This window comes from Strongylocentrotus purpuratus, unplaced genomic scaffold (genome assembly GCF_000002235.5).
Source record: "Strongylocentrotus purpuratus isolate Spur 01 unplaced genomic scaffold, Spur_5.0 spur5_scaffold_14, whole genome shotgun sequence".
In the NCBI taxonomy this organism is placed as follows: Eukaryota; Metazoa; Echinodermata; class Echinoidea; order Camarodonta; family Strongylocentrotidae; genus Strongylocentrotus; species Strongylocentrotus purpuratus.
The window spans coordinates 20,320,113-20,344,473 of record NW_022145599.1 but is presented as its reverse complement, the minus strand read 5'-3'; the positions used below and the strand labels follow the sequence as shown (position 1 = coordinate 20,344,473).

The following is a 24,361-nucleotide window of genomic DNA, read 5'->3' as shown; positions in this document are numbered from 1 at the left end:
AAGAGAAGATAAAAGGAAAGAAAGAATAATAAGAAGAAAAGAGGGAAACGGGGGGGGGGCGAAGGGCTCTTGCCTCCTCCTCACTCCCCCCCCCCCTCCCCGCCAAAAAATAAATAAGGAGAGAGAGAAGGGAAAGGGAAAGGGAAAGAAAATATAAAAGGAAAGAAAGAAGAGGAAGAAGGAAAGAGGGAAACGGGGGAAGGGCGAAGGACTCTTACCTCCCCCCCCCGCCAAAAAAATAAATAAGAGAGAGAGAGAGAGAGAGAAGGGAAAGGGAAAGAAAGGAGAGGAATAAGAGGGAAACAGGGGAAGGGCGAAGGTCTCTTGCCTCCTCCCCCCCCCCCGCCAAAAATAAATAAGAGAGAGAAGGGAAAGGGAAAGAAAATATAAAAGGAAAGAAAGAAGAGGAATAAGAAGGAAAGAGGGAAACGGGGGAAGGGCGAAGGGCTCTTGCCTCCTCCCTCCCCACCCCCCGCCAAAAAAATAAATAAGAGATAGAGAGAGAAGGGAAAGGGAAAGGGAAAGAGAAGATAAAAGGAAAGAAAGAAGAGGAAGAAGAAGAAGAAAAGAGGGAAACGGGGGCGAAGGGCTCTTGCATCCCCCGCCCAAAAAATAAATAAGAGAGAGAGAGAGAGAGAGAGAAGGGAAAGGGAAAGAGAATAAAAAAGGAAAGGAAGAAGAATAAGAAGAAAAGAGGGGCTCTTGCCTCCTCCCCCCCCCTCCCGCGCCAACAAATAAATAGGAGAGAGAGAGAGAGAGAGAAGGGAAAGGGAAAGGGAAAGAAAATATAAAAGGAAAGAAAGAAGAAGAAGACGGAAAGAGGGAAACGGGGGAAGGGCGAAAGGCTCTTACCTCCCCCTCCCCCCTCCCGCCATAAAGGGAAAGAGAAGGGAGAGGGAAAGAAAATATAAAAGGAAAGAAAGAAGAGGAAAAAGAATAAGAAAAGAGGGAAACAGGGGCGAAGGGCTCTTGCCTCCTTTCTTTTCTTTCTTTTCCTTTCTTTCCTATTCTCCCTCTTTTTCGTTTTTCTCTTTCTTTCTTCTCTTTCCCTTTCCTTCTCTCTCTCTCTCTTATTTATTTTTTGGCGGGGGGCGGGGGGACGAGGCAAAAGCCCTTTGCCCCCGTTTCCCTCTTTTCTTCTTCTTCCTCTTCTTTCTTTCCTTTTATCTTCTCTTTCCCTTTCCCTTTCCCTTCTCTCTCTCTCTCTGATTTATTTTTTGGCGGGGGGGGGGGGGAGGGGGGAGGGGGGGAGGGGGGGCAAGAGTCCTTCGCCCTTCCCCCGTTTTCCTCTTTTCTTCTTCTTCCTCTTCTTTCTTTCCTTTTATCTTCTCTTTCCCTTTCCCTTTCCCTTCTCTCTCTCTCTCTGATTTATTTTTTGGCGGGGAGGGGGGGGGGGGGGGGGAGTGAGGAGGAGGCAAGAGCCCTTCGCCCCCCCCCCCCCGTTTCCCTCTTTTCTTCTTATTATTCTTTCTTTCCTTTTATCTTCTCTTTCCCTTTCCCTTTTTTCCTTCTCTCTGTCTCCCCCAGCTAGGGCTGGTTTTGTTTACGAAGCGCCCGTCAGGAGAGTACACGATAGAGTACACGATAGAGTACACGATAAAATTGACGATATCGTGAACTTTATATCGTGAACTTTTCACGATAAAATTCACGATATCGTCAATTTCATCGTGAAAAGTTCACGATAAAGTTCACGATATCGTCAATTTCGTGAATTTCTTCGTGAAAAATATGCGATAAAATTGACGATATCGTGAATTTTATCGCATATTTTTCACGATTTAGTCTATTCGCGATGTCCCTTCAGGGCCACCATACTCTTCAACACTCGTGCAATTTAACAGAGATCTTCACTGCAACGTGTTGCACAATTTTGTTGACGAGGAGGAAAAGAGAGAGTTAAGACAAATCTCAATACTCAGAGGACAAAAGTGGCTACATTTAAAAAAAAATTCTCTGTTATTGTCAGAAAATTGACATAAAATGCCAGAATGATAAATTACAAATCTCAGACATAATCAACTTATGCGTCAGTGATGTCTCTAAAAGAGAGCGGGGTCGACACATGGATACCCCCCCCCCTCCCCGCGCACGTGTGCAGGCCTTTATAAGGTGAAGAACACGGGGAAAGGATAAAGATCTCAATCAGATTACAGAAAATGGCTTTAAGAATTAGATTTGAATTTAATTCAAATTTTAATTATAATTTAATTAAACTTTTGAATTTCAATATGTTAATTCACATTTTAGACTAATTCATTTTTATTTCATTGCGGAATTACGATCTATGTATAGGCCATTGTCACACATAAAATGTTTTGGAGTGAGGAATTCCCATAACCAAAAGGGAGAAAGATTGCCCACATAAAGGAAATATTTATTCCGGCTTATTGGTTTTGATTGCCTCTCGCCCGCTCCCCTCCAAACGAAAAAAGCTAGCCACTATGCTTTTGCATAGGGCGTTGGGGAAAGGGGGAGGGGGTGTTAAGTATAGTCCCTCACTTTAGGAAACTCCGTGACCTTATTAAATTACATTAAACAAAAGGTTTTGTTTGTGATTATTCGCTGTTATTCACAGGAACAACTCAGACAAGGCTACACACAATGGATAATATAGGACCTATACTTTGTTTTTACGTCATTACAACATTTTAAAGCCTATTAACAGAAAAGTAGGTATTACAATGAATGGAACTTTTCTTCTTTGGAATCTGACATTGCTCATGACGGTCAAAAGGTGTTAATTGCAGCATATAGAGAATATAAGGCCTATCAAACTTGAACGCCCCTATCCCGCCAGTGCACTATGCCCAGTCATCGTGACGCCATCATGACGTCATGAGGTAAACAAACTACGTTAATCATTTTGAAAAATATTTGTATTTAGACTACATGAATTTCTACAAAGATATAGGCTGGCAGATATATATATATATAGCTCTACAATGCATTGTAGTTATTAATTAAGAATGTAGTTATACTCACAGTCGTCAGCAAGTCATGACGTCATGAGGTAAACAAACTACGTTATAACAATAATCATTTTCAAAACTATTCGTATTTAGGCTAAATGAATTTCTACAAAGATATAGGCTGGCAGATATATACAGCGCTACAATGCATTGTGATTATTGATTAAAAATGTAGTTTTACTCACAGTCTTCAGCAAGTTGAAGCAAGTAGACCCAATGGTTCTATCCGAGGGCTCGTCTGAACGGAATGACACTTTAATATGCATTCAATGTTGATAAACCCGTGTAGCGCGCGCGCGTGAGCGAGTTTAACCATCAGGGACGAGATACGTCAGACGTACTAAAGAACATCAGTCTTTCTTCAGACCCTCGTTGCCATTTTACTTTCAATTTTCGGGTTCAACTAAACTAATATCATAGACCTAACAAAGCTTATGATAACCACTTCCTAATTTATGCATCAAGTCTAAATCGAAAGAAAAATAATACGTTAATCCTACAATTGAATCTGTTTTTTTGTTTGTTCTTTAATGTGTATCACCACATCGTTGACAGAAAATGAGTTTGAGATAATGAATATATAAATCCAGAAAAAACTTTAAAAACTTTAAAACCATGAATCTAGCTCTTTCTGGCACAAAGTGGTACAACCTACAGTAGAGGAGGCTGGGGCACACTCAGGCAAAATCCAATCAGGGCATAGGAAGGCCTACACGAAAAAAGTGCCCCAAAATGGTAACTTGTGCTAATCGGCAAGCACGTAGCCACGGGGGGGGGGGGGGGGCACGTGCCCCTCATTTTTTCTAAGATCGGTTGAAATTGTTTGGACCCCTCCACAGGACGTCGATCGATTACATGTATGTGCCCCCAAACATCAAACTCTGGCTACGGCGCTGCTAATCGGCATAATTTTAGACCGCAGTAAACTTGGAAAACGTGGGTACATGCAGCTTCATGTGTAAACTGAATTAGAATTATTAGAAGAATACTAATTAAACATGATTGCTTTTTCTATAAAAAGCCTAGATAATTTAAATTAAAGCCGTTGGCCTTTAAAAAAAACACTTCAATTAGAGGGCATATGCCTATATCTTATTGATTCATAGCTATGTATTGGTAAAACTGCTAATATTTAATGATTGAGTATCATGACTTCAATATTTTCACGATTTCATACCAAGTTCTTCCATTAAAACAGCCCGTTGGTTTGTATCTTTTTTAACACAAATTGTCATTATCAACTATAAGCAGTAGCATCATGTTAAGCAGTTCAAGTACAAAATATTAAAATCAATGGTTGAATGTTCGAATAGGCTCATAGGAAATTAACTTTTCAAGTCAGTTATATTGATGCAGCGGTCGTCAAATACAATTTTAAGTTTTACATGACGCTTATTTATACACGAATATATATCATGGTCATACAATTTGTCTACGTATTCCTATCTAACACCCTCCCCCTATATCCTCATCATACTATAATTAGCCTGCATGTATACGAAAACATACTTGAGTAAGAAGAATGGAAACTAGAAACACGAAACCGCAACAACAACGAGGAATACAACACTCATTGCAGACTGAACGACGGCTATGCGTATTTGGGAATTCCCAGTGACCTTTCGTCGTAGGGGAAACCCCCATTAGGTCATCGATCTGACTCTCGCGCAGAGCGCGCGCACACACGTAGCCATCCCTCGATTGTGAATGTGCATAGACCTCTAACAATACGTTCATGGTGTGTGCATTCACCGACTCGAATAAAGGTAAATAGCTTTTGTTACTGTTTATTATACGAGGCCATAGTCGTCAATAGATTCATTCAACTGACCGTGCAAATGTTAACGGGTGAGTAGACACACCGAAACGTTATATTATTCACTTGTTATTTGTGTACTGGTACTGGTACGTAATAATAATATTATTAATATTCACCAAGTTCAGCTTCCTCGTTATGTCATGAATATGAAACAACTGCACAGACGTTGTCTTTGCGTATTGTTAGATTATTATATCATTTTTCACAGTAAAATGGACAAATAAATGATAATGAATAGTTATATATAATTTTAGGAGTCTTTTTTTCCCTGCTTGTTGTCCAATGGTATCCGCTCTTCGATTAACCGGTGCGGCGATACAGAGAGATAGTATTTTCATACGTATTCCCGGTTGAAATATAATCAAATGTTTCAGTCAAGTTTCAGAGAGCATGTAAAAGTAATCTTTTAAGGGTTGTCAGTCTCTTTCTGGTAGAATTTTATCAATCCCATGTTAATATTGTTATTTGGATGTAAACAAAATTAACGTAACTTGGCTCGTTGACTTTTTGCATTTGTTGTTGTTGTTGGTCTGTTTTTGTATAGCCGGTAATCGCCTACATGGTTAAACAATTTAGTGTAGAGAAAACGCATACAAAAATAACCGAGTAGAAAAATTAAATGAATTTTATTTTAGTTATTGATTTCTCTATCTCTATTGAGAAAAAAAAGAGGGGAGGGGTGAAGTCGCTTGGATTTGGATTATACCGGGGTGTACAGCTGAAGCCTTCAAATCCATACCCATCGTAATTTCAAGGGTCATTTTTTTTTTTTTTTGTAAGTACCCATGATCAGGAATTTGGATGGAAAAGCGAAATGATTTCAAATATTTTTGCGTGTGGGATTTGCACTTTAGCAAAAATAATTATGGATGAGGTATCAATTCATTGATATTTTCCGTTTTTTTTTTTTTTTTTTTTTTTTAAAATCTCATTATAGTCATTCATCCAATATCCTGTCAGAATATGAAAAATATTGTTTTTGTGAAGTCAACAATTGAATCGGGTTCTAGAGCAATCGCACTGGCCAAGATGAATAGAAATCTTTTCCTTTTCAGTTCTCGGGAATATCTACCTAACTCTCAAAACCTCAATTCATTCTTTCAAATATTATACTTTTTTTATAATGATTGCAGATTAAATGCATACCAATTATGATAACTTTGTAGCTTGCCTTTAAACATGTTATTGAATGGAGTCAAATTTCACCAAAGATGAATAATTAGTACTTTGTCAAATGAGCTCAAAACGTAAACTTTCTTCTTCACATCTAGAGATCAAGATATTCCCCTTGAACACGTGGTAATTTCTTTCGGATATGGAACAGGAGAGCAAAGAAGGGCGGGAAAACGGAGGAGAAAATGACACAAAGGACACCAAAGAGGAAGAAATTACTCAGACTGCAGACACAGAAGTAGCAGAGAAGCTTGGAGTAGAACGCGATACAGGGAATGGCGTAGCTCCGATTGTGGATGATGATATTGAGACAGACTCTTGCCAAGGTCCTGAAGGTAGGCATAGTCAGTGATACGGTTTGAATTCTTTTTTATTGTTAATTTTTTTGCAATTCATACATGTATATAAGCTGTGCAATTCATTTTGCATAATTATAAAATGAAAAATTGCACCCCGACCCGGCCCCATTGCTGTTTAGATTGTCTGATGTTTAGATATTATCTTTCGTATAGGACTAAAATAATGTATAATCAAGACAAGCGTTAGTGTAGTATTGATGTGTAATGATAGATAACATAATCAAACTAGTAAAATAAAATAAGACTTTTCTTCCAATTCTTTGTTAATAAGAATTTACCGATAAAATAAGCAATTTAGTTGTATTTCTTCCCATCATCTGGAATAATCTGCGTATACTCTGAATATTTCTGCCATTATATTTTTTTCATGGTATATTTCTTTCGTGATAAAGTGAAGAAAATAAGATCTTTAATACGGAGACCGATTCTTCTGAAAATCCATTTGAGTTCAAATTACCAGCTTTGTCAAATCTTTTTTTTTTTATACACCTTTATTGAAGGGGACATATTTCTGTTAATGTACATGACTTTATTAAGATAAAGTTAAGTTCTAGGCATGCAATATAATTGGGAAAGATCAATTATGTAGTAAATAATAATAGGTGTTTAGTGTAGGACTTTGGAATCGTCCAAATGATACGAAATCGTGTCTGTCTAGTTAAAGAGCCTTTGCAATTTAGACAACATAGGCATACATGTGGGACTACTTACACAATCATGATTGTGGCATGAAAAGCTTGGTCCGAACACGTCAGGTATTTCTCATCATATTTCGAATTGGAGGGTATTTGAAGAGCAATCATTTTCAGGATATTTTTTTTCTACAATGATATTCTACCAGATTTACACCAAAAATGAAAAATATGAAAGCTCAGAAGTTAGTTTTTCACCTGGACCAGAATTCAGCCTTCTCTCAACCTCAACTTCTCACCCTTTTCTAGCTAAACCTGGAAAAGAAAACACTTCGGAGGAGCCGTCCAAAAAGGTGCAATCAGAAAGTGACAGTGCTCAACCGACGGTGGAATCCCAGCTCCCAGAAAATGCAAGTGATGTGGAAACGAAAGCAGGTGAAGGTGCGCTTTTACTGTAAATAAAAGGGGAAATATACAATTATCATGTTGGGAATATATTCGACATATTATACATTATTTTAAACAGTATGTATCAAACGTGAAATGTCTGCATTCCGCAGTGTGTGTACGCGTAGCAAAATATCTCTTATTATGCATAGACATGCATGACGATCTCTTATCGCATTATAATCACGAATATATTGTATTGTATTTGTATTGTATTGTATTGTATTTATTTTCCGTCATTTAAAAAAAATATCAACATATTTATATTTACAATCATAAAGACACACTTATAAAAAAAAAAGAAGACTGAGGGATGGCCCTACTAAGCGTTGTTAGCATAACAATGCTGGTTTACGGAAAAAAGATAGTACAGGAGTAAGGAAAACTTACAGCAAAATAAGAACTTACAATAATGATAAGAGCAAATTCGAGTAAAACAAGAAACAAGAGAGAAAGTTAGACAAGTAAATTATTTATATATTGAAATATATTTGATTGTTTTGAACTGGTATTGCTCTAAGTATCAATCCCTAAACAGTTACATTTAAAAATATTGTGGTGATTTATTCTATTTGGAAGAATCAATAAAAATAGTATGAAATACTTAAACATGATTGTTACCTATGACATAGTCCGGAGAAAAATGTAAAGTCTCAAGAAGTCTGTTCACCTCTGCTTGGTTACCTTTTTTGAACAGAGGTCAAGGAGCCATATGATGAAGCTCAAAATGCCACTGAAGATAAAAACATTGCACAAGGGAAGGCAGACCAGACAAAAGCCTCAAATTCAGAAGAGCAGTCGGATCGTGATTCCAGTCAAGGTAGGTTTGAAGTGACCATCGTTCTCACACTTAATAGTGAACAGTGTTAAACTTCCTTGGCGTATGGGCGACCGAGGGCGACCAACGATTCAAAGTTGCATCCCCTTAATACATTGCAAAGTGGATGTGAACTCGTCTGTATCCCTTCTCCTGTTTTACTTTTCATTGATTGTAGAAACAGGATGGCGTAAAATGCATGTAAACGCTTAAAGGAAACCGAATCCCAAGTAATAACTTTACTAATTCTGAGAGATTTATTTTATTATTGCCCATAAATCTTCAAGATTCCCCACCAAAGTGTATGAGAGAGGTATAAAGCAAAAATAAAGTACAGTTTCTCAGCACGACATGGGCATCGCCATTTTCTTGATAATGTGACGTACTATGCGAAGTCGTTTATCAAGCAAATGAATTCAAATTTATGGATGCTTCTTTCCCAGACGTGTGTGGTGATGAAACATTTCATTCACCTGCTATTATCCTTTGTACTATAATTGCAAGAACGCAAATTACATGAATAAGTTAGTGCTCTTCTGGGGTGAAGGTTTCTCACAAATGAAATAGATTTGCCAACTGCTAAAGTGTAGTATGTATAAATGAATTTTGTTACAATTGTGCCCCTATTATTTATTTTTCACCTAATATAATTTCTATCATCTCAGTTATTTTTTTGTTGATGAAAAGTAAAGGTTTCGTTATTGATTTAAAAATTCTTTCCAACTAAAGCTTGGTGCATGATACATGTACAACTTCAACAGGTACGTCACATTTTCAAGAAAATGGTTGCGCCAATATCATGCTGAAAGGCATCACATCATGCCAAGAATATCTTTATTTATCTTGTACATTTTCGTAAGATATATTGTACATCAAAGGGCAGGCATACATCTCGTTTTTCAGAATACCTACACTTATTCTTTAGGTTTAGGTTTCTTTAAGAGTACCGAAGAGTGACGTCATACTGGCCAAGTTTGGTCAAGTTTGCTGGTTCCAAAAAATCTTGTGCTATAGGCCTACAATGACGTGGTGATCACACCAGCGCCACACACTGACTTTGTCCTGCTCCAGCCCGTTGCTTGAATGATTTTGCGGTGAACCTCAGTCACAGCTCTGTTTTTGGTACCAGTAACCTGGACGGCGAGCGAATATAACGTTCGCACTTCAGTACTCATTACTATAATAATAATAATAATAATAATAATAATAATAATAGCTAATTCTTATATAGCGCTTGACAGGACCGAAGGCCCTCTCAAAGCGCTTTACAGATATATATATTATTATCCTGTTCAAAATATATGTCATCCATTCAACTTTTTTTTTAGGACCGTCATGCTACCTAATTTATATGTTCAATACTTTCGCTAATATGTTCCTACTTGCAAAATAGGTATATCTGAAAAGATATGAACTTTCATATTTCAGAATAGTTCTTGAATTTGATCCACTTTAAAACATTTCCATATAACATAAAATAATGGACTGAACATATTAAGTTCTGCTAATGTGACCTTCATTGTTCTCTGCACATTATTTATTTTTGTAATCTGTAGCGGATTCAGGAACCGATCAAGTGGAAACATCTAGAACGGTGCAAGATCGGGATGGCGGCCCTCCACGAACAGCTGCTGATTCCCCGTCAGAACTCGCGGGAAATAAAGGTGCGATCTTTAAAATTTAGGCAGATGTTTAGTATTATTTGGTATTTTTAGTTAGTATCCGAAGAGTATACTCTGTTCCTTAACGTGTGGAGTAAGGTATGTAATACACCTGTTATTACAAAACAAAATATTGCGTTCGTGTTCTTCAAAAATAACTTTAAACATGACCAACCTGCAAAACTTATGACCAACCTGCAATTTCTGCCTTTGGCACAATGCAGAACAAAGTCAAGTCACTAGAAACCTGTTAAGCAATACTTGATTCATTTCATGTCTTCAGGAATTAAAGAACCAAATGATAAGACTATAGACGCCCCAACAGCTCAAAATATCACACGAGACAAGAAGGATGGCTCAACATCTAATGGGACTCAAGAAGCCTCGCCCGGTTCAGGTTAGTTGGAAATAACTAAAGGAAACAATGTTCAAATAATCATTAAACAACGCTAACTTTAGCATATTCTGTCCAATGCCGAATTAAAGTGTAGACTTCATCTGAACCCGTTCCATGTCAAAAATTCGAACTGTGAACAAGGATTGCTAAAATTGTCTTGATACCCAAATACGCAAAGGTGTGATCACATTGTGGTAATCACACCTTTGCGTATTTGGGTTGCGTATTGCTGCGTATTTATGGCAAGCCGTTTTAACATTTATTCCTTTTTCTTGATAAATTTTCCAGAACGTGGTGAGAACTAGTTTGTGTAATGAGGGCTTTAAGCCCCCATCACACCAAACTAGTTCTCACTACGTTCTCGAAAATGTTGCCAAACGGGCTCGAACTGTGTGCGAACGGAGTTGAACATTATAGCAACAGTTCCGATCTGTTTAAGGACTGTATGGACGGGCTCGAACTGGACTAATGTCTCTAATACGATTCTAGTTCGTTCATTCACAGTCAACAATACGTCCAGCTTGCCTGTACCCGTCCACAGTCAGTTCATATCAAGTTTAGATCGGGTGAATTTGACATTTCCAAGCAGTCCAAAGTCCAAACCATTTTTACTAGTTCGGAACTTGTTCTAACTAGTTTATAACCCAACGACCCCGTTCAGAGACAGTTCAACTCGTCCTTAGTGGTTCGGTGCGTCCGAACGCGCTCCTATCAAGCTGTGCAATCCCGTCCTGATTCGAGGGCTATACAAACCCAGCGCGTTCTTCCTAATTGATGCTCGACCACACTACGTTGGAATACGTTCCTAGTAGGATCGTAGTACGGCAATTCCGTTCGTAGTACGTTCATCTCGCTTAAGTACGTTGTCACTCCGTCTAATTGCAGGACGGGGAAAATTTGGAACAGGCCCAAAGTTCTAGAGAACCCTTCCCGTCCAAGCCAGTCCGAACCCGTCCATGAAGTTCTTAAAAAGATCGTAAATAGTTGCTATTAAATACTTTCACTCCGTTTGCACACAGTTTGAGCCCGTTTGGCGACATTTTCCAGAACGTAGTGATAAATAGTTTGGTGTGATGGGAGCTTGACTTGAATGTCTTGATCTGCAAAGCTTGAAGCGTTAAAGTTGAACGGGAATGAGGAATGGTGAGAACGCGCTAGGTTTTTATAGCTCCCAAGTCAGGACGGGATTCCATACGCTCTAGGAGCGCGTTCGAACGCACTAAGAATGAGAGGAGGACGAGTTAACCTGTCTCTGAACGGGGTGGTCGGGTTAAAAACTGGTTAGAGCAAGTGGTGAACTAGTAAGAATGGGTTTGGACGTATTGGGAACGAGGTAGAACTAGTTAATAATGGGTTTAAACTGACTACGGACTGGCTTGGACTGCCTGGAAATGGAAAGCTTACCCGATGTGAACTCGATATGACTTGACTGTGGACGGATTACAGACGAGATGGACGTATTGAGGATTGTTTATGGACGAACTAGGAACGTACTGAGAACTAATTTGGTGTGATGGGGGATTTAGCACCTCTGCAGGCGTTCGCATTGCGTTTCTGCTCCGCTGCTGCAGCTGATCAGGCTGCGATTGCGCAGCGACCATCCCTGAGCCTTCTGATCTGCCAGTGTCACAAATAAAGTATAAAATTATGCTCATCTGAAGATAATTTGATGTATAAAACCCCTGGGCTTCTGGGGGCTCCGCCCCCTGGACCCCACACCAATTTGTGTCCTGCCAGTGTCACAAATAAGGTATAAAAATTGCTCATTAGAACGTAATTTATTGCCCCAAACCCCTGAGCTTCAGGGGGCTCTGCCCCCTGGACACAACACCAATTTGTGTCCTGCCAGTGTCACAATTAAGGTACCAAAATTTGCTCATCTGACGGTAATTTAATGTATAAAACCCCTGAGATTCTGGGGGCTCCGCCACCTGGACCCCACACCAATTTGTGTCCTGCCAGTGTCACAAATAAGGTATCAAAATTATGCTCATCTGACAGTAAGTAAATGCCTATACCCCCTGAGCTTCTAGGGAATCCACCCCTTGACCTACGCCGAGAAACGTTCAGCGGGGCCTGCATGTAAGAGTGTGGTGATGGGGAATTTCCTTTTGTCCACCCCCCCCCCCCAAAAAAAAAAAAGTGGGGGGGGGGGAGGCAAAACGCATTTTTGCCCCCCCCCCCAAAAAAAAAAAAAAAAAACGCCCCCCCCCCCTCCAAAAAAAAAAAAAAAAAAAAGCAGTAAAGGAGTAAAGATGGTTTATTTTTAACCCAAAAGTACATAACAATAATAAAACCAGAATTAAATCACATATAAAATTCCATTCAAAGAAAAGGAAAGTTAACAGGAATTAAATTTCCTATAAATTGCGCATGCCACCTATGGAGGTTTTTTATAATAGCGATACGCGCATATCGTAGACATATAGTGAGAGAATGGGAAAGCGTGTCTCTTTTTTGTTATAGGGGTGAGAAGACATGAGCCCCTGAACGCTGGCGTACTGATGGGGGGGGGGGGTCATTTCTTATTCGATTCCAGTGATTTACAAATGTTGCTGAAATGACATGAATTTCCAGTATTTTTTCTCAATTTTTGTGTAAGTCATACCTTTTTATGCGTTTGTTCGAAAATTAGAAATTCCCAAATTTACAGTCGGGCCAAAAATATGCATGGTCTGCAAAACCGCTGGGCTCGGGGGCTTGAGCCCTCTCACTTTTTGAAAAAGTATGTTACACAGAAAAAGAAAGAAAGAGAGAGAGAAAAATTAAGTGACCTGCCAATGTCACAAATGAAGTATCAAAATATGCTCATCTGACCGTAATTAAAACTTGAAACCCCCAGAGCTTACGGGGGCTCCGACCCCGGACTCCACCAGGGGCCCTAAGGCGGTCCCCTGGATGCTCATCTGACCATAATACCTAAAAAAAACCCGAGCTTCCGGGGGCTCTGCCCCCTGGACCCCACCAAGGGCCAAAGGCGGGCCCCTGGATACTCATCTGACCGTAATTAAATACTTTAAATCCCTGAGCTTCCGGGCCCTCTGCCCCCTGGACCCCACCAAGGGCCCCAAGGCGGGCCCCTGGATGCTCATTTGACCGTAATTAAATACCTAAAATCCCTGAGCTTCCGGGGGCTCTGCCCCCGGACCCCACCAAGGGCCCTAAGACGGGCCCCTGGATGCTAACCTGACGGTAATTAAATACCTAAAACCCCTGAGTTTCCCGGGGCTCTGCCCCCTGGACCACATCAATTGCCTTAAAGAGGGACCCTGGATGCTCATCTAACCGTAATTAAATACCTAAAACACCTGAGCTTCCGGGGGCTCTGCTCCTTGGACTCTCCGCCAATTAGTGACCTGCCAGCGTCACAAATAAGGTATCTAAATATGCTTATCTGACCGTAATTTAATGCCTAAAAACCGTGAGCTTCCGGGGGCTCAGCCCCTTGACCCCCTGCCGAGGCTCAGGCCCTGGACCCCAAGCCAATTTACGCTCTACCTGATCGTTATAAAGAGATGGTTTATTGATTTCAAACTTGACTGAATTTGGTATCATTGCAATCGAAAAATTACATTGAGTAAAATCATTACATTTGTGTGACTTGTACATTCGAGCGAAATTTATAAAAGTTGATTGTACTTGACGAAAAATCAACCCACTCACACTATGAACATGACAGACAAAGAAAGCGGACAAAATATACAGTTCCTCAGGTAGACAAAGGAACATCTCTTCACTGCTATTATGTAAATTGGTGAATATGCATGTGTCGCCTGTTCTACACATTTTTATATAATAGCAGTGAAGGGATGTTCCTTTGTCTACCTGAGGAACTGTATATTTTGTCCGCTTTCTTTGTCCGTCATGTTCATAGTGTCAACGCCCCCAAAACATCGTAAGTCAGCTGATTTTTGAAGTGACGTCACAATATGAACAGCGGGCCGCTCAGCTGAAATGATTGAGGACGGTGCGAGTTGCAGTTTGCGTGCTATTAGGGACTTTTAGATTGAGTGGACGAGAACACGACGAACGCCGACTGATCATGCGTGGCAACGTACTCAACTGCCCATGTTGACTACAGTTAGAATTTTTTAGATTGCACTCGACGATATACAAGCATGCAGGGAGTAACACTATGAATATGATGGACAAAGAAAGAGGACAAAATATACAGTTCCTCATTCTACTCTCAACAATTGCTGTGGTAGACAAAAGAACATCCCTTCACTGCTATTATGTAAAAATGTGTAGAACAACAGGTGAATATGCATGTGTTACCTGTTCTACACATTTGTACATAATAGCAGGGAAGGGATGTTCCTTTGTCTACCTGAGGAACTGTATATTTTATGCGCACGCGGCATACTAAGGAAAATTAGGGAAATTTAGGGGGGGGGGTTTACACACAAAAATTTACCACACCCTAAACCCCCCCCCCCCCCCCCCCCCCCTCTGTGTACGCGCCTGGGTCAGCATGCAAAATGTACTTTGCCTTCCCAGATCAGACACATACACGCTGAAGTGCCCTCAGAATATGTGATTATTTTTCCGATTTTTATGCTCAAATGTGACGGAAAAAAATATAAAACCAAACAAACATTTGTAGAAAGTATCATTTATTCAGTGTATCTCATTTAAAATACCAGAAAAGAGGAAATATCACCACTGGCGGTAAATATATAAACAACGTTAACCCATATCTGAAAATTGCAATGGGTATCCAACATTGTCCCGAATGTGTGATGTAGGGTGTTCATATTGTGACGTCATCGTTGCGCATGTAAAATAACGCCGTCAATTCACTTAGTGAGTAAGTTCAGGAAAGGGTAACAAAATTGCATTTAATTTATTCCTCACAACAGTGAGGGCTTCAAAAGTACTTTGCTCATTTTGTTAATGCTCTCAGCAATCTGTAGAGGTGTAATTTGCCCATTTTCCACATTTCAATGAACCATACTCCACTTTGAAAAACGTTCCGCAGGGCCTGCATGTAACGTGTAAGAGTGGTGGTAATGCAGATTTTTCTTCTGCCCCCCCCCCCCCCCTTCCAAACTTTTTGGCTCATTACATCACTGCCCCTGGAAGGTGAGCCCCCTGGAATGTTTGCCACCCCAATCCCAAACTGCTTCCGGCGCGCCTGCTTATTCCTCGTGTATTTGTAAGCAGTAAACATTAATGTATACTATTTTACAAGTCGTCATTTTTTCTTAACATTTAAGGTGGAATACCCGACAGCAACCTTGAAAAGCTGACCAAGTCTCTTATGGTTGATAAATATAGTGCTCGTTCGCTAGGTCAGACTCTCGGATTCATCCCCACAGAAGTCTATCGGTATTGTGGATATGGTAAACCTAAAGATAGTATTCGAATCTTGCGCATGTTACGGGCCTGGAAATACAGGACCCCTGATGCAAAGCAGATATCTGGTTTGCTGGAGGCGCTAAAGAAAGCAAACCTGAAACACCTGGCAGGCGACTTGCGTTCACAAGAAGGTATGAAGTTTCATTAGTTATCTTCTTTCTACTGATTAGATAATCATCAAAGTGATCGAATAGGTCATTAAACAAATCTACCCAAGGCAATTTCAACATCCTTGTGCGTCACCTATTGAACTTAATGTACAAGGATGACAATCACATATATCATTAGAACATGATTTCTATAGGCAACACAGAGTAATCGATGATTATTGATAAGTTGCATATTAAGTTATTTTTAAGTAGCTCAAACTCCGAAGTCAATAACCTTTTTTTTTTTAAATTCGAATTTTACCGGATATCCATTTCGACCGAAAAGATGTCTCTGCTCCTAGCACTTACACTTCGAAGAAAACTGGACCATGTCACTTCGGTTTAACTATGGGGGTCCCGGAGACAACATTATGGTAAACAGTTCTATTGCGTCTGATGATAAGAACTCTGAACTTTACTTTACCCATTAGGAGCTGAGGAGCAACGGGAAGCGGTCCAAACTAGCGATGGTGATAGTGTTACATCGCCATCCAAGTCAGTTCAACCCACCACCATCAGATCCGACCCATTGACAGAAAACCCAAAATCTTCTCCTTCAGGTAATTTGTCTAAACAATGATTCATCATTCCACAGACAATTTGACTTCCACCTTCTTGCATGTTAAATTTCGATACAAAATTGACATCAAAACAAAATAATGCACGACTCCTGGACTCGAATCGAACGAAAAAGAACTTTCCTTTTGCGTAATAATAATTTTTTTGCGGTATGATCTATATGAACAAACTCTCGGCATTCGCGTTGTTTTGTCCTTACTTTATCCATTGTCACATATAATTACTATATGTATCATATCAGGCTATCAGAACAGGTTATTCTTGTTTTGCCTTTAAAATACTTAAATCAGGTATGGGTACCCGGTAGGAAAAAATACCTTGAATGCTTGAGCACCGTTTAATGGTAGCTCGGTTAAAGTCGGGGTAATAATATGATTGCAGGGCCCTCAGGGAGAACAGTATGAATACTGGGTAAACAAGACATATTATTATTATTTTACATTTTGCCACTCTTCACCCAGGTGGTAAATGGGTACCCGGTAGGATGCGAAAGCCAATGTGGTATGCTTAGCAGTTCGAGCCTAGTCGCTTTTGTTAGAATGCTCCCAAGGAAATAGAGAAAGTGCATACATTGTGTGCGGGCAAGCCAGAATCCGATGACCGGGTAATAATGTAAAGCGCTTAGAAACTTGGATATGCCCTTCGTATTTAGCGCTATATAAGCAAAAATATTATTATTATTATGAAAACGTATCTAATCATCTCCATAAATATGTTTAACAAATGCGAGCTGTGAACAAGGATTTGCTGTAATACATTACATACCTGAGTCTTATAATTTATTTACGATACAATTATCAGATTATGGTAATCTTAGAGAGGTGTTAAATAATATCCCTATCTCACTACAAGACGATTCTGCTGTAATCCCCTGAAATCGACTTTACCTTATTTTCTTTCGTTCAGTGGTGCCAGAAGCGGGACCTGGCACTGACACCAAAGGGGCTCCTGGTAATTATTCTGGACAGACAGATAAAGAGGAAAAGGGAGATCTGCAGAAAACTGATTCCTCTTCAAAACCAAAAGGAACTAGCTCAAAAAAAGGTGCGATGAAAGGAAAGAATAGGGTTGAGTTTGATAATTATTGGTGGCCAGGCCAAAGATATTTGATGTTCCGTACGTTACCAAGTCTTCAATTTACATTGTATGTGTCACTTCACTTTTTCTGAAACAAGCTCTAGTAGGGTTATATACTTGATGCAATAGGTCGAGGTGTTGTGGTCGAATTCATACGTCACCGGACTGTCGATCACAAGGTCCGCGGTTCGAGTGCCGCCGTAACACATATGTCCTTTGGCAAGACATTGATCTACATTTGCTATACTCTACCCAGGCGAGGTTAATGGGTACCCGGTAGGAAGAAATTCCTTGAATGCTTGAGCACCGTTTAATGGTAGCTCGGTTAAAGTCGGGGTAATAATATGATTGCAGGGCCCTCGGGGAGAACAGTATGAATACTGGGTAAACAAGACATATTATTATTATTATTATTATTATTTTACATTTTGCCACTCTTCACCCAGGTGGTAAATGGGTACCCGGTATGATGCGAAAGCCAATGTGGTATGCTTAGCAGTTCGAGCCTGGTCGCTTTTGTTAGAATGCTCCCAAGGAAATAGAGAAAGTGCATACATTGTGTGCGGGAAAGCCATAATCCGATGATCGGGTAATAATGTAAAGCGCTTAGAAACTCGGATATGCCCTTCGTATTTAGCGCTATATAAGCACAAATATCATTATTAATATGAAAACGTATCCAATCATCTCCATAAATATGTTTAACAAATGCGAGCTGTGAACAAGGATTTGCTGTAATACATTACATACCTGAGTCTTATAATTTCTTTACGATACATTATCAGATTATGGTAATTTTAGAGAGGTGTTAAATAATATTCCTATCTCACTACAAGACGATTCTGAGTAATTCTCCTGAAATCGACTTTACATTATTTTCTTTCGTTCAGTGGTGCCAGTAGCGGGACCTGGCACTGACACCAAAGGGGCTCCTGGTAATTATTCTGGACAGACAGATAAAGAGGAAAAGGGAGATCTGCAGAAAACTGATTCCTCTTCCAAACCAAAAGGAACTAGCTCAAAAAAAGGTGCGATGAAAGGAAAGAATACGGTTGAGTTTGATAATTATTGGTGGCCAGGCCAAAGATATTTGATGTTCCGTACGTTACCAAGTCTTCAATTTACATTGTATGTGTCACTTCACTTTTTCTGAAACAAGCTCTAGTAGGGTTATATACTTGATGCAATAGGTCGAGGTGTTGTGGTCGAATTCATACGTCACCGGACTGTCGATCACAAGGTCCGCGGTTCGAGTGCCGCCGTAACACATATGTCCTTTGGCAAGACATTGATCTACATTTTGCTATACTCTACCCAGGCGAGGTTAATGGGTACCCGGTAGGAAGAAATACCTTGAATGCTTGAGCACCGTTTAATGGTAGCTCGGTTAAAGTCGGGGTAATAATATGATTGCAGGGCCCTCGGGGAGAACAGTATGAATACTGGGTAAACAAGACATATTATTATTATTATTATTATTATTTTACATTTTGCCACTCTCCACCCAGGTGTTAAATGGGTACCCTGTATGATGCGAAAGCCAATGTGGTATGCTTAGCAGTTCGAGCCTAGTCGCTTTTGTTGGAATGCTCCCAAGGAAATAAAGGAAAGTGCATACATTGTGTGCGGGCAAGCCAGAATCCGATGACCGGGTAATAATGTAAAGCGCTTAGAAACTCGGATATGCCCTTCGTATTTAGCGCTATATAAGCAAAAATATTATTATTAATATGAAAACTTTTCCAATCATCTCCATAAATATGTTTAACAAATGCGAGCTGTGAACAAGGATTTGCTGTAATACATTACATACCTGAGTCTTATCATTTCTTTACGATACAATTATCAGATTATGATAATCTTAGAGGTGGTCGGTAGTTTCCCCATCTCACTAGAAAACTATACTCTGCTGAGATCCCCCTAAAAAGCGACTTTACATTATTTTCTTTCTTTCAGTGGAGTCAGTAGCAGGACCTGGCACTGACACCAAAGGGGCTCCTGGTAATTATTCTGGACAGACAGATAGAGAGGAAAAGGGAGATCTGCAGAAAACTGATTCCTCTTCCAAACCAAAAGGAACTAACTCAAAAAAAGGTGCGATGCAAGGAAATAATAGGGTTTAGTTTGATAATAACTAGTGGCCAAAGATATTTGATGTTCTGTACATTACCAAGTCCTAAATTTAAATTGTATGTGTCTTTTCACTTTACTTTTTTTAATCGGGCTCTAGTAGGGTTATATATTTGATACAATATCAAGACGTATCCTATTTTATCCATGAACATATCTAAAAAATGCGAGCTGTGAAGGATTTGCTGAAATACTTTACTTACCTGTGACTTATCATTTCTTTATGATACAGTCATCGAATTATGGCAATCTTAGAGGCTATCGGTAGTATCCCCATCTAATTACAAGACGATTCTGCTGTGATCCCCTAAAATCTCTTGTAGGGTTAAATACATGATACAACATGAAGACGTATCCTTACATTTCCATAAGAATTCACCAAAACATCGAGCTGTGAACAAGGATTGTGTAATTACTTTACTTACCTGGGTAATGACTTATCAATTTTCTATAATACAATAATCGGATTATGGTAATCTTAGAGGTGTTTGATAATATCCCTATCTCACTACAAGACGATTCTGCTGTAATCCCCTGAAATCGACTTTACATTATTTTCTTTCTTTCAGTGGAGTCAGTAGCAGGACCTGGCACTGACACCAAAGGGGCTCCTGGTAATTATTCTGGACAGACAGATAAAGAGGAAAAGGGAGATCTGCAGAAAACTGATTCCTCTTCAAAACCAAAAGGAACTAGCTCAAAAAAAGGTGCGATGAAAGGAAAGAATACGGTTGAGTTTGATAATTATTGGTGGCCAGGCCAAAGATATTTGATGTTCCGTACGTTACCAAGTCTTCAATTTGCATTGTATGTGTCACTTCACTTTTTCTGAAACAAGCTCTAGTAGGGTTATATACTTGATGCAATAGGTCGAGGTGTTGTGGTCGAATTCATACGTCACCGGACTGTCGATCACAAGGTCCGCGGTTCGAGTGCCGCCGTAAAACATATGTCCTTTGGCAAGACATTGATCTACATTTGCTATACTCTACCCAGGCGAGGTTAATGGGTACCCGGTAGGAAGAAATTCCTTGAATGCTTGAGCACCGTTTAATGGTAGCTCGGTTAAAGTCGGGGTAATAATATGATTGCAGGGCCCTCGGGGAGAACAGTATGAATACTGGGTAAACAAGACATATTATTATTATTATTATTATTATTTTACATTTTGCCACTCTTCACCCAGGTGGTAAATGGGTACCCGGTATGATGCGAAAGCCAATGTGGTATGCTTAGCAGTTCGAGCCTAGTCGCTTTTGTTAGAATGCTCCCAAGGAAATAGAGAAAGTGCATACATTGTGTGCGGGAAGCCAGAATCCGATGACCGGGTAATAATGTAAAGCGCTTAGAAACTCGGATATGCCCTTCGTATTTAGCGCTATATAAGCAAAAATATTATTATTAATATGAAAACTTTTCCAATCATCTCCATAAATATGTTTAACAAATGCGAGCTGTGAACAAGGATTTGCTGTAATACATTACATACCTGAGTCTTATCATTTCTTTACGATACAATTATCAGATTATGATAATCTTAGAGGTGGTCGGTAGTTTCCCCATCTCACTAGAAAACTATACTCTGCTGAGATCCCCCTAAAAAGCGACTTTACATTATTTTCTTTCTTTCAGTAGAGTCAGTAGCAGGACCTGGCACTGACACCAAAGGGGCTCCTGGTAATTATTCTGGACAGACAGATAGAGAGGAAAAGGGAGATCTGCAGAAAACTGATTCCTCTTCCAAACCAAAAGGAACTAACTCAAAAAAGGGTGCGATGCAAGGAAATAATAGGGTTTAGTTTGATAATAACTAGTGGCCAAAGATATTTGATGTTCTGTACATTACCAAGTCCTAAATTTAAATTGTATGTGTCTTTTCACTTCACTTTTTTTAATCGGGCTCTAGTAGGGTTATATATTTGATACAATATCAAGACGTATCCTATTTTATCCATGAACATATCTAAAAAATGCGAGCTGTGAAGGATTTGCTGAAATACTTTACTTACCTGTGTAATGACTTATCATATCTTTATGATACAGTCATCGAATTATGGCAATCTTAGAGGCTATCGGTAGTATCCCCATCTAATTACATGACGATTCTGCTGTGATCCCCTAAAATCTCTTGTAGGGTTAAATACATGATACAACATGAAGACGTATCCTTACATTTCCATAAGAATTCACCAAAACATCGAGCTGTGAACAAGGATTGTGTAATTACTTTACTTACCTGGGTAATGACTTATCAATTTTCTATAATACAATAATCGGATTATGGTAATCTTAGAGGTGTTTGATAATATCCCTATCTCACTACAAGACGATTCTGCTGTAATCCCCTGAAATCGACTTTACATTATTTTCTTTCTTTCAGCGGAGTCAGTAGCAGGACCTGGCACTGACACCAAAGGGGCTCCTGGTAATTATTCTGGACAGACAGATAAAGAGGAAAAGGGAGATCCACAGACAACTGGTTCCTCTTCAAAACCCAAAGAAACGAAACCCCCAAAAGGTGCAATGCAATAAAAGAATAGAGATTAGTTTGATAATTATTAGTGGACAAGTCCAAGGTATTTGACGTACCGTACGTTGTCAAGGCATAGATGTTCATTGTATGTGTCATTTCACTTCACTTTTTTCTGATATGAGCTCTAGAAGCATTAAGTACTTGATACAATATAAAGACATATCCTTACATCTCCATTAGGATATATCGAATTTTCGAGCTGGAACAAGGATTTGCTAAAATACATTACATATCTGAGTAATCACTTATCATTTCTTCCTAATGCAATCATTAGATTATAGTAAACTTGGGTTGGTCGATGATACCCCAATCTCACATAAAGACGAGACTGCTGTGACCCCCCCCCCCCCCTAGGCCAAAAAAAATCGACAAAACGTGGTGGATCGTGGCTTCATCTTTTAAATCTTCTTCATATCTCGAGCCTTTCTGAATCTTTTAGGGTCGCCGCCATTTCTCTGGTCAACACAAATTTTCATTGCATTCAATTTTTTTTAATATACACCATACCTAATTCCCCTTAAACCCCCTTTCTTCAGATCTAAATTGGTATTTGTCGATATTGTGTTAGATGTATTCAAAAACCTGCTGGAAAATATCCAATCGTAAACAATGGCTTTTGAGACAATATTGTTTCCATTATTTCAAATAATTTTTACCTTCATACGAATATGTGACATTAAAAACCATTACTTTAAATGCTTGTATAAACTATATTCTGCACACAGTACCCTGCAATCCCCCACCGAACCCAACAACTCCAAATTCAGGGTCCAAAGATCCGAAAGACGAAGAGGGAGCTAGGGAAAGGAAGACTAAAGAATTGTCAGAAGAAGAAAAGAGAGCTACAGAAAATAAAGCTAATGAACTGAAACTTAGCAAGGAGGGCGCTGCAGCTGCCGGAAATGGTACCAAAGAAGATGGGACCCCGAAGCAGAAAGCTAAGGAAGAGGGAGTTGAAGCAGGGGGTACTGCACTCCCTGCTGTGGATGCAGAGGAATCCCTTGAGCATGTCAGCAAAGACCGTCCTGTATCCATCTCAGTGTGTACATCGGCGTATGACTACAACGTACAAGGCCTTGTATCCTTCCTGAAAGATATTACGAAGGATCATCCGAAACTGATCGAAGAAGTCAAGGTCCATGCGCTCCCGTACAACGATCTTGATCATTATACATTTCCAAAAGATCACCCGGTTGATGTGATGCTTCTGTGCCACTCTATCAACAACAGAAGGTTTGCCATTACAGACGTCATGGATGCCCTGTACGATGAGTATCTTCCATACTGTGCGAGAGTCGTAGGTAAGTACTGCTCCTTCTCAGTAAAACGGCTTGCACGGGATGCACTGCGAGAAAGTAATGTTTCCATGATCTGTAAGATTATGAATCAAGGGGTATCGCGAGATCATTCTGATTGTAGGCTTTGTCTGATCACATTGGCAGACAAGTTAGCTGAAGGTCCCCACCCCTCCCCCCAAAAAAAGAATGTCGTCATATTTCCAAATATGTTTCCAAAATGGCGACAAGGGCAAATGTAAAAAAAAAATGGAAGTGGCTCTGAATATATTCGACTCTCGCTTTCAGAGATTTTTTGTTTGTTAACGAACAAAGTAAGTTTCGGGATGTGCCGATAAGGAACACAAACTAAAATACTTTAGCTGAGATTTCGCGGGGGATGGGGGTGGGAGGATGGAGTGTAATTTCCAATATATCATTCGAACGACACCCCGGACATTTGTAGTGTGGCCTTTGTCCTTTTTTGATGTGATTCTGTGTGATTCAATAAATCTGAAAAGGGGCAATGTTCAAGATCATGTTAACAAATCTTTGGAAAATTCATGAAAATATAATTTGAAATGAATCCTATCTTGTATAATGCTGGAATATTTCATGCTATTTTCGAAAAATCCTGTTTTCTGAATTTTTCCAGGAAAGAACAAGATGGGGGTGATAGTCCATGACTTTGAAGATATGAGAGAAACAGTTCAATCATCTCGCATGAGTTCATTCAAGTACAAGCAACCAAAGGCCTTCGAGACTACCAGCCTTCAGATAATATGCGGACATATCGGGAAGGAAGAGAAGGACCTAACTCAGATGCTAAAAGCAGACCGAGAAAAGCTCCCGGAGTTCCTGAAGAATGCGTCAAAATTTCCCGAACAAATGATGGAGCAAAAGACAGAGAAACAAGGCTATACAAAAATGGTGAAAGATGGGATTGTTACGGCGGGAAAAAAAATGTCTTCCTGTAAGTAA

The 24,361-nt window shown here is 39.6% G+C and overlaps 1 protein-coding gene across 1 annotated transcript; it reads left to right on the top strand.

Moving 5' to 3' along the window:
• Window positions 1-4,700: 4,700 nt before the first annotated feature.
• Window positions 4,701-24,361, top strand: LOC105442140 (nucleolar and coiled-body phosphoprotein 1-like). Its single transcript, XM_030985137.1, has 14 exons — window positions 4,701-4,820; window positions 6,063-6,299; window positions 7,265-7,396; window positions 8,100-8,222; window positions 9,776-9,883; window positions 10,164-10,277; window positions 15,497-15,769; window positions 16,219-16,347; window positions 19,400-19,537; window positions 20,143-20,280; window positions 21,209-21,343; window positions 21,954-22,091; window positions 22,832-23,407; window positions 24,036-24,361. Exons 2-14 carry the CDS (start codon window positions 6,107-6,109, stop codon window positions 24,359-24,361), a joined length of 2,523 nt encoding a protein of 840 aa, XP_030840997.1. The 5' UTR covers window positions 4,701-4,820; window positions 6,063-6,106.

Excerpts from the sequence above, each read along its gene's own strand:
- LOC105442140 (XM_030985137.1), top strand. The coding sequence starts at position 6,107 with ATGGAACAGGAGAGCAAAGAAGGGCGGGAAAACGGAGGAGAAAATGAC. Across the intron at positions 6,300-7,264 it reads CTCTTGCCAAGGTCCTGAAG|CTAAACCTGGAAAAGAAAAC; the intron begins GTAGGCATAGTC and ends ACCCTTTTCTAG. Across the intron at positions 23,408-24,035 it reads ATACTGTGCGAGAGTCGTAG|GAAAGAACAAGATGGGGGTG; the intron begins GTAAGTACTGCT and ends GAATTTTTCCAG.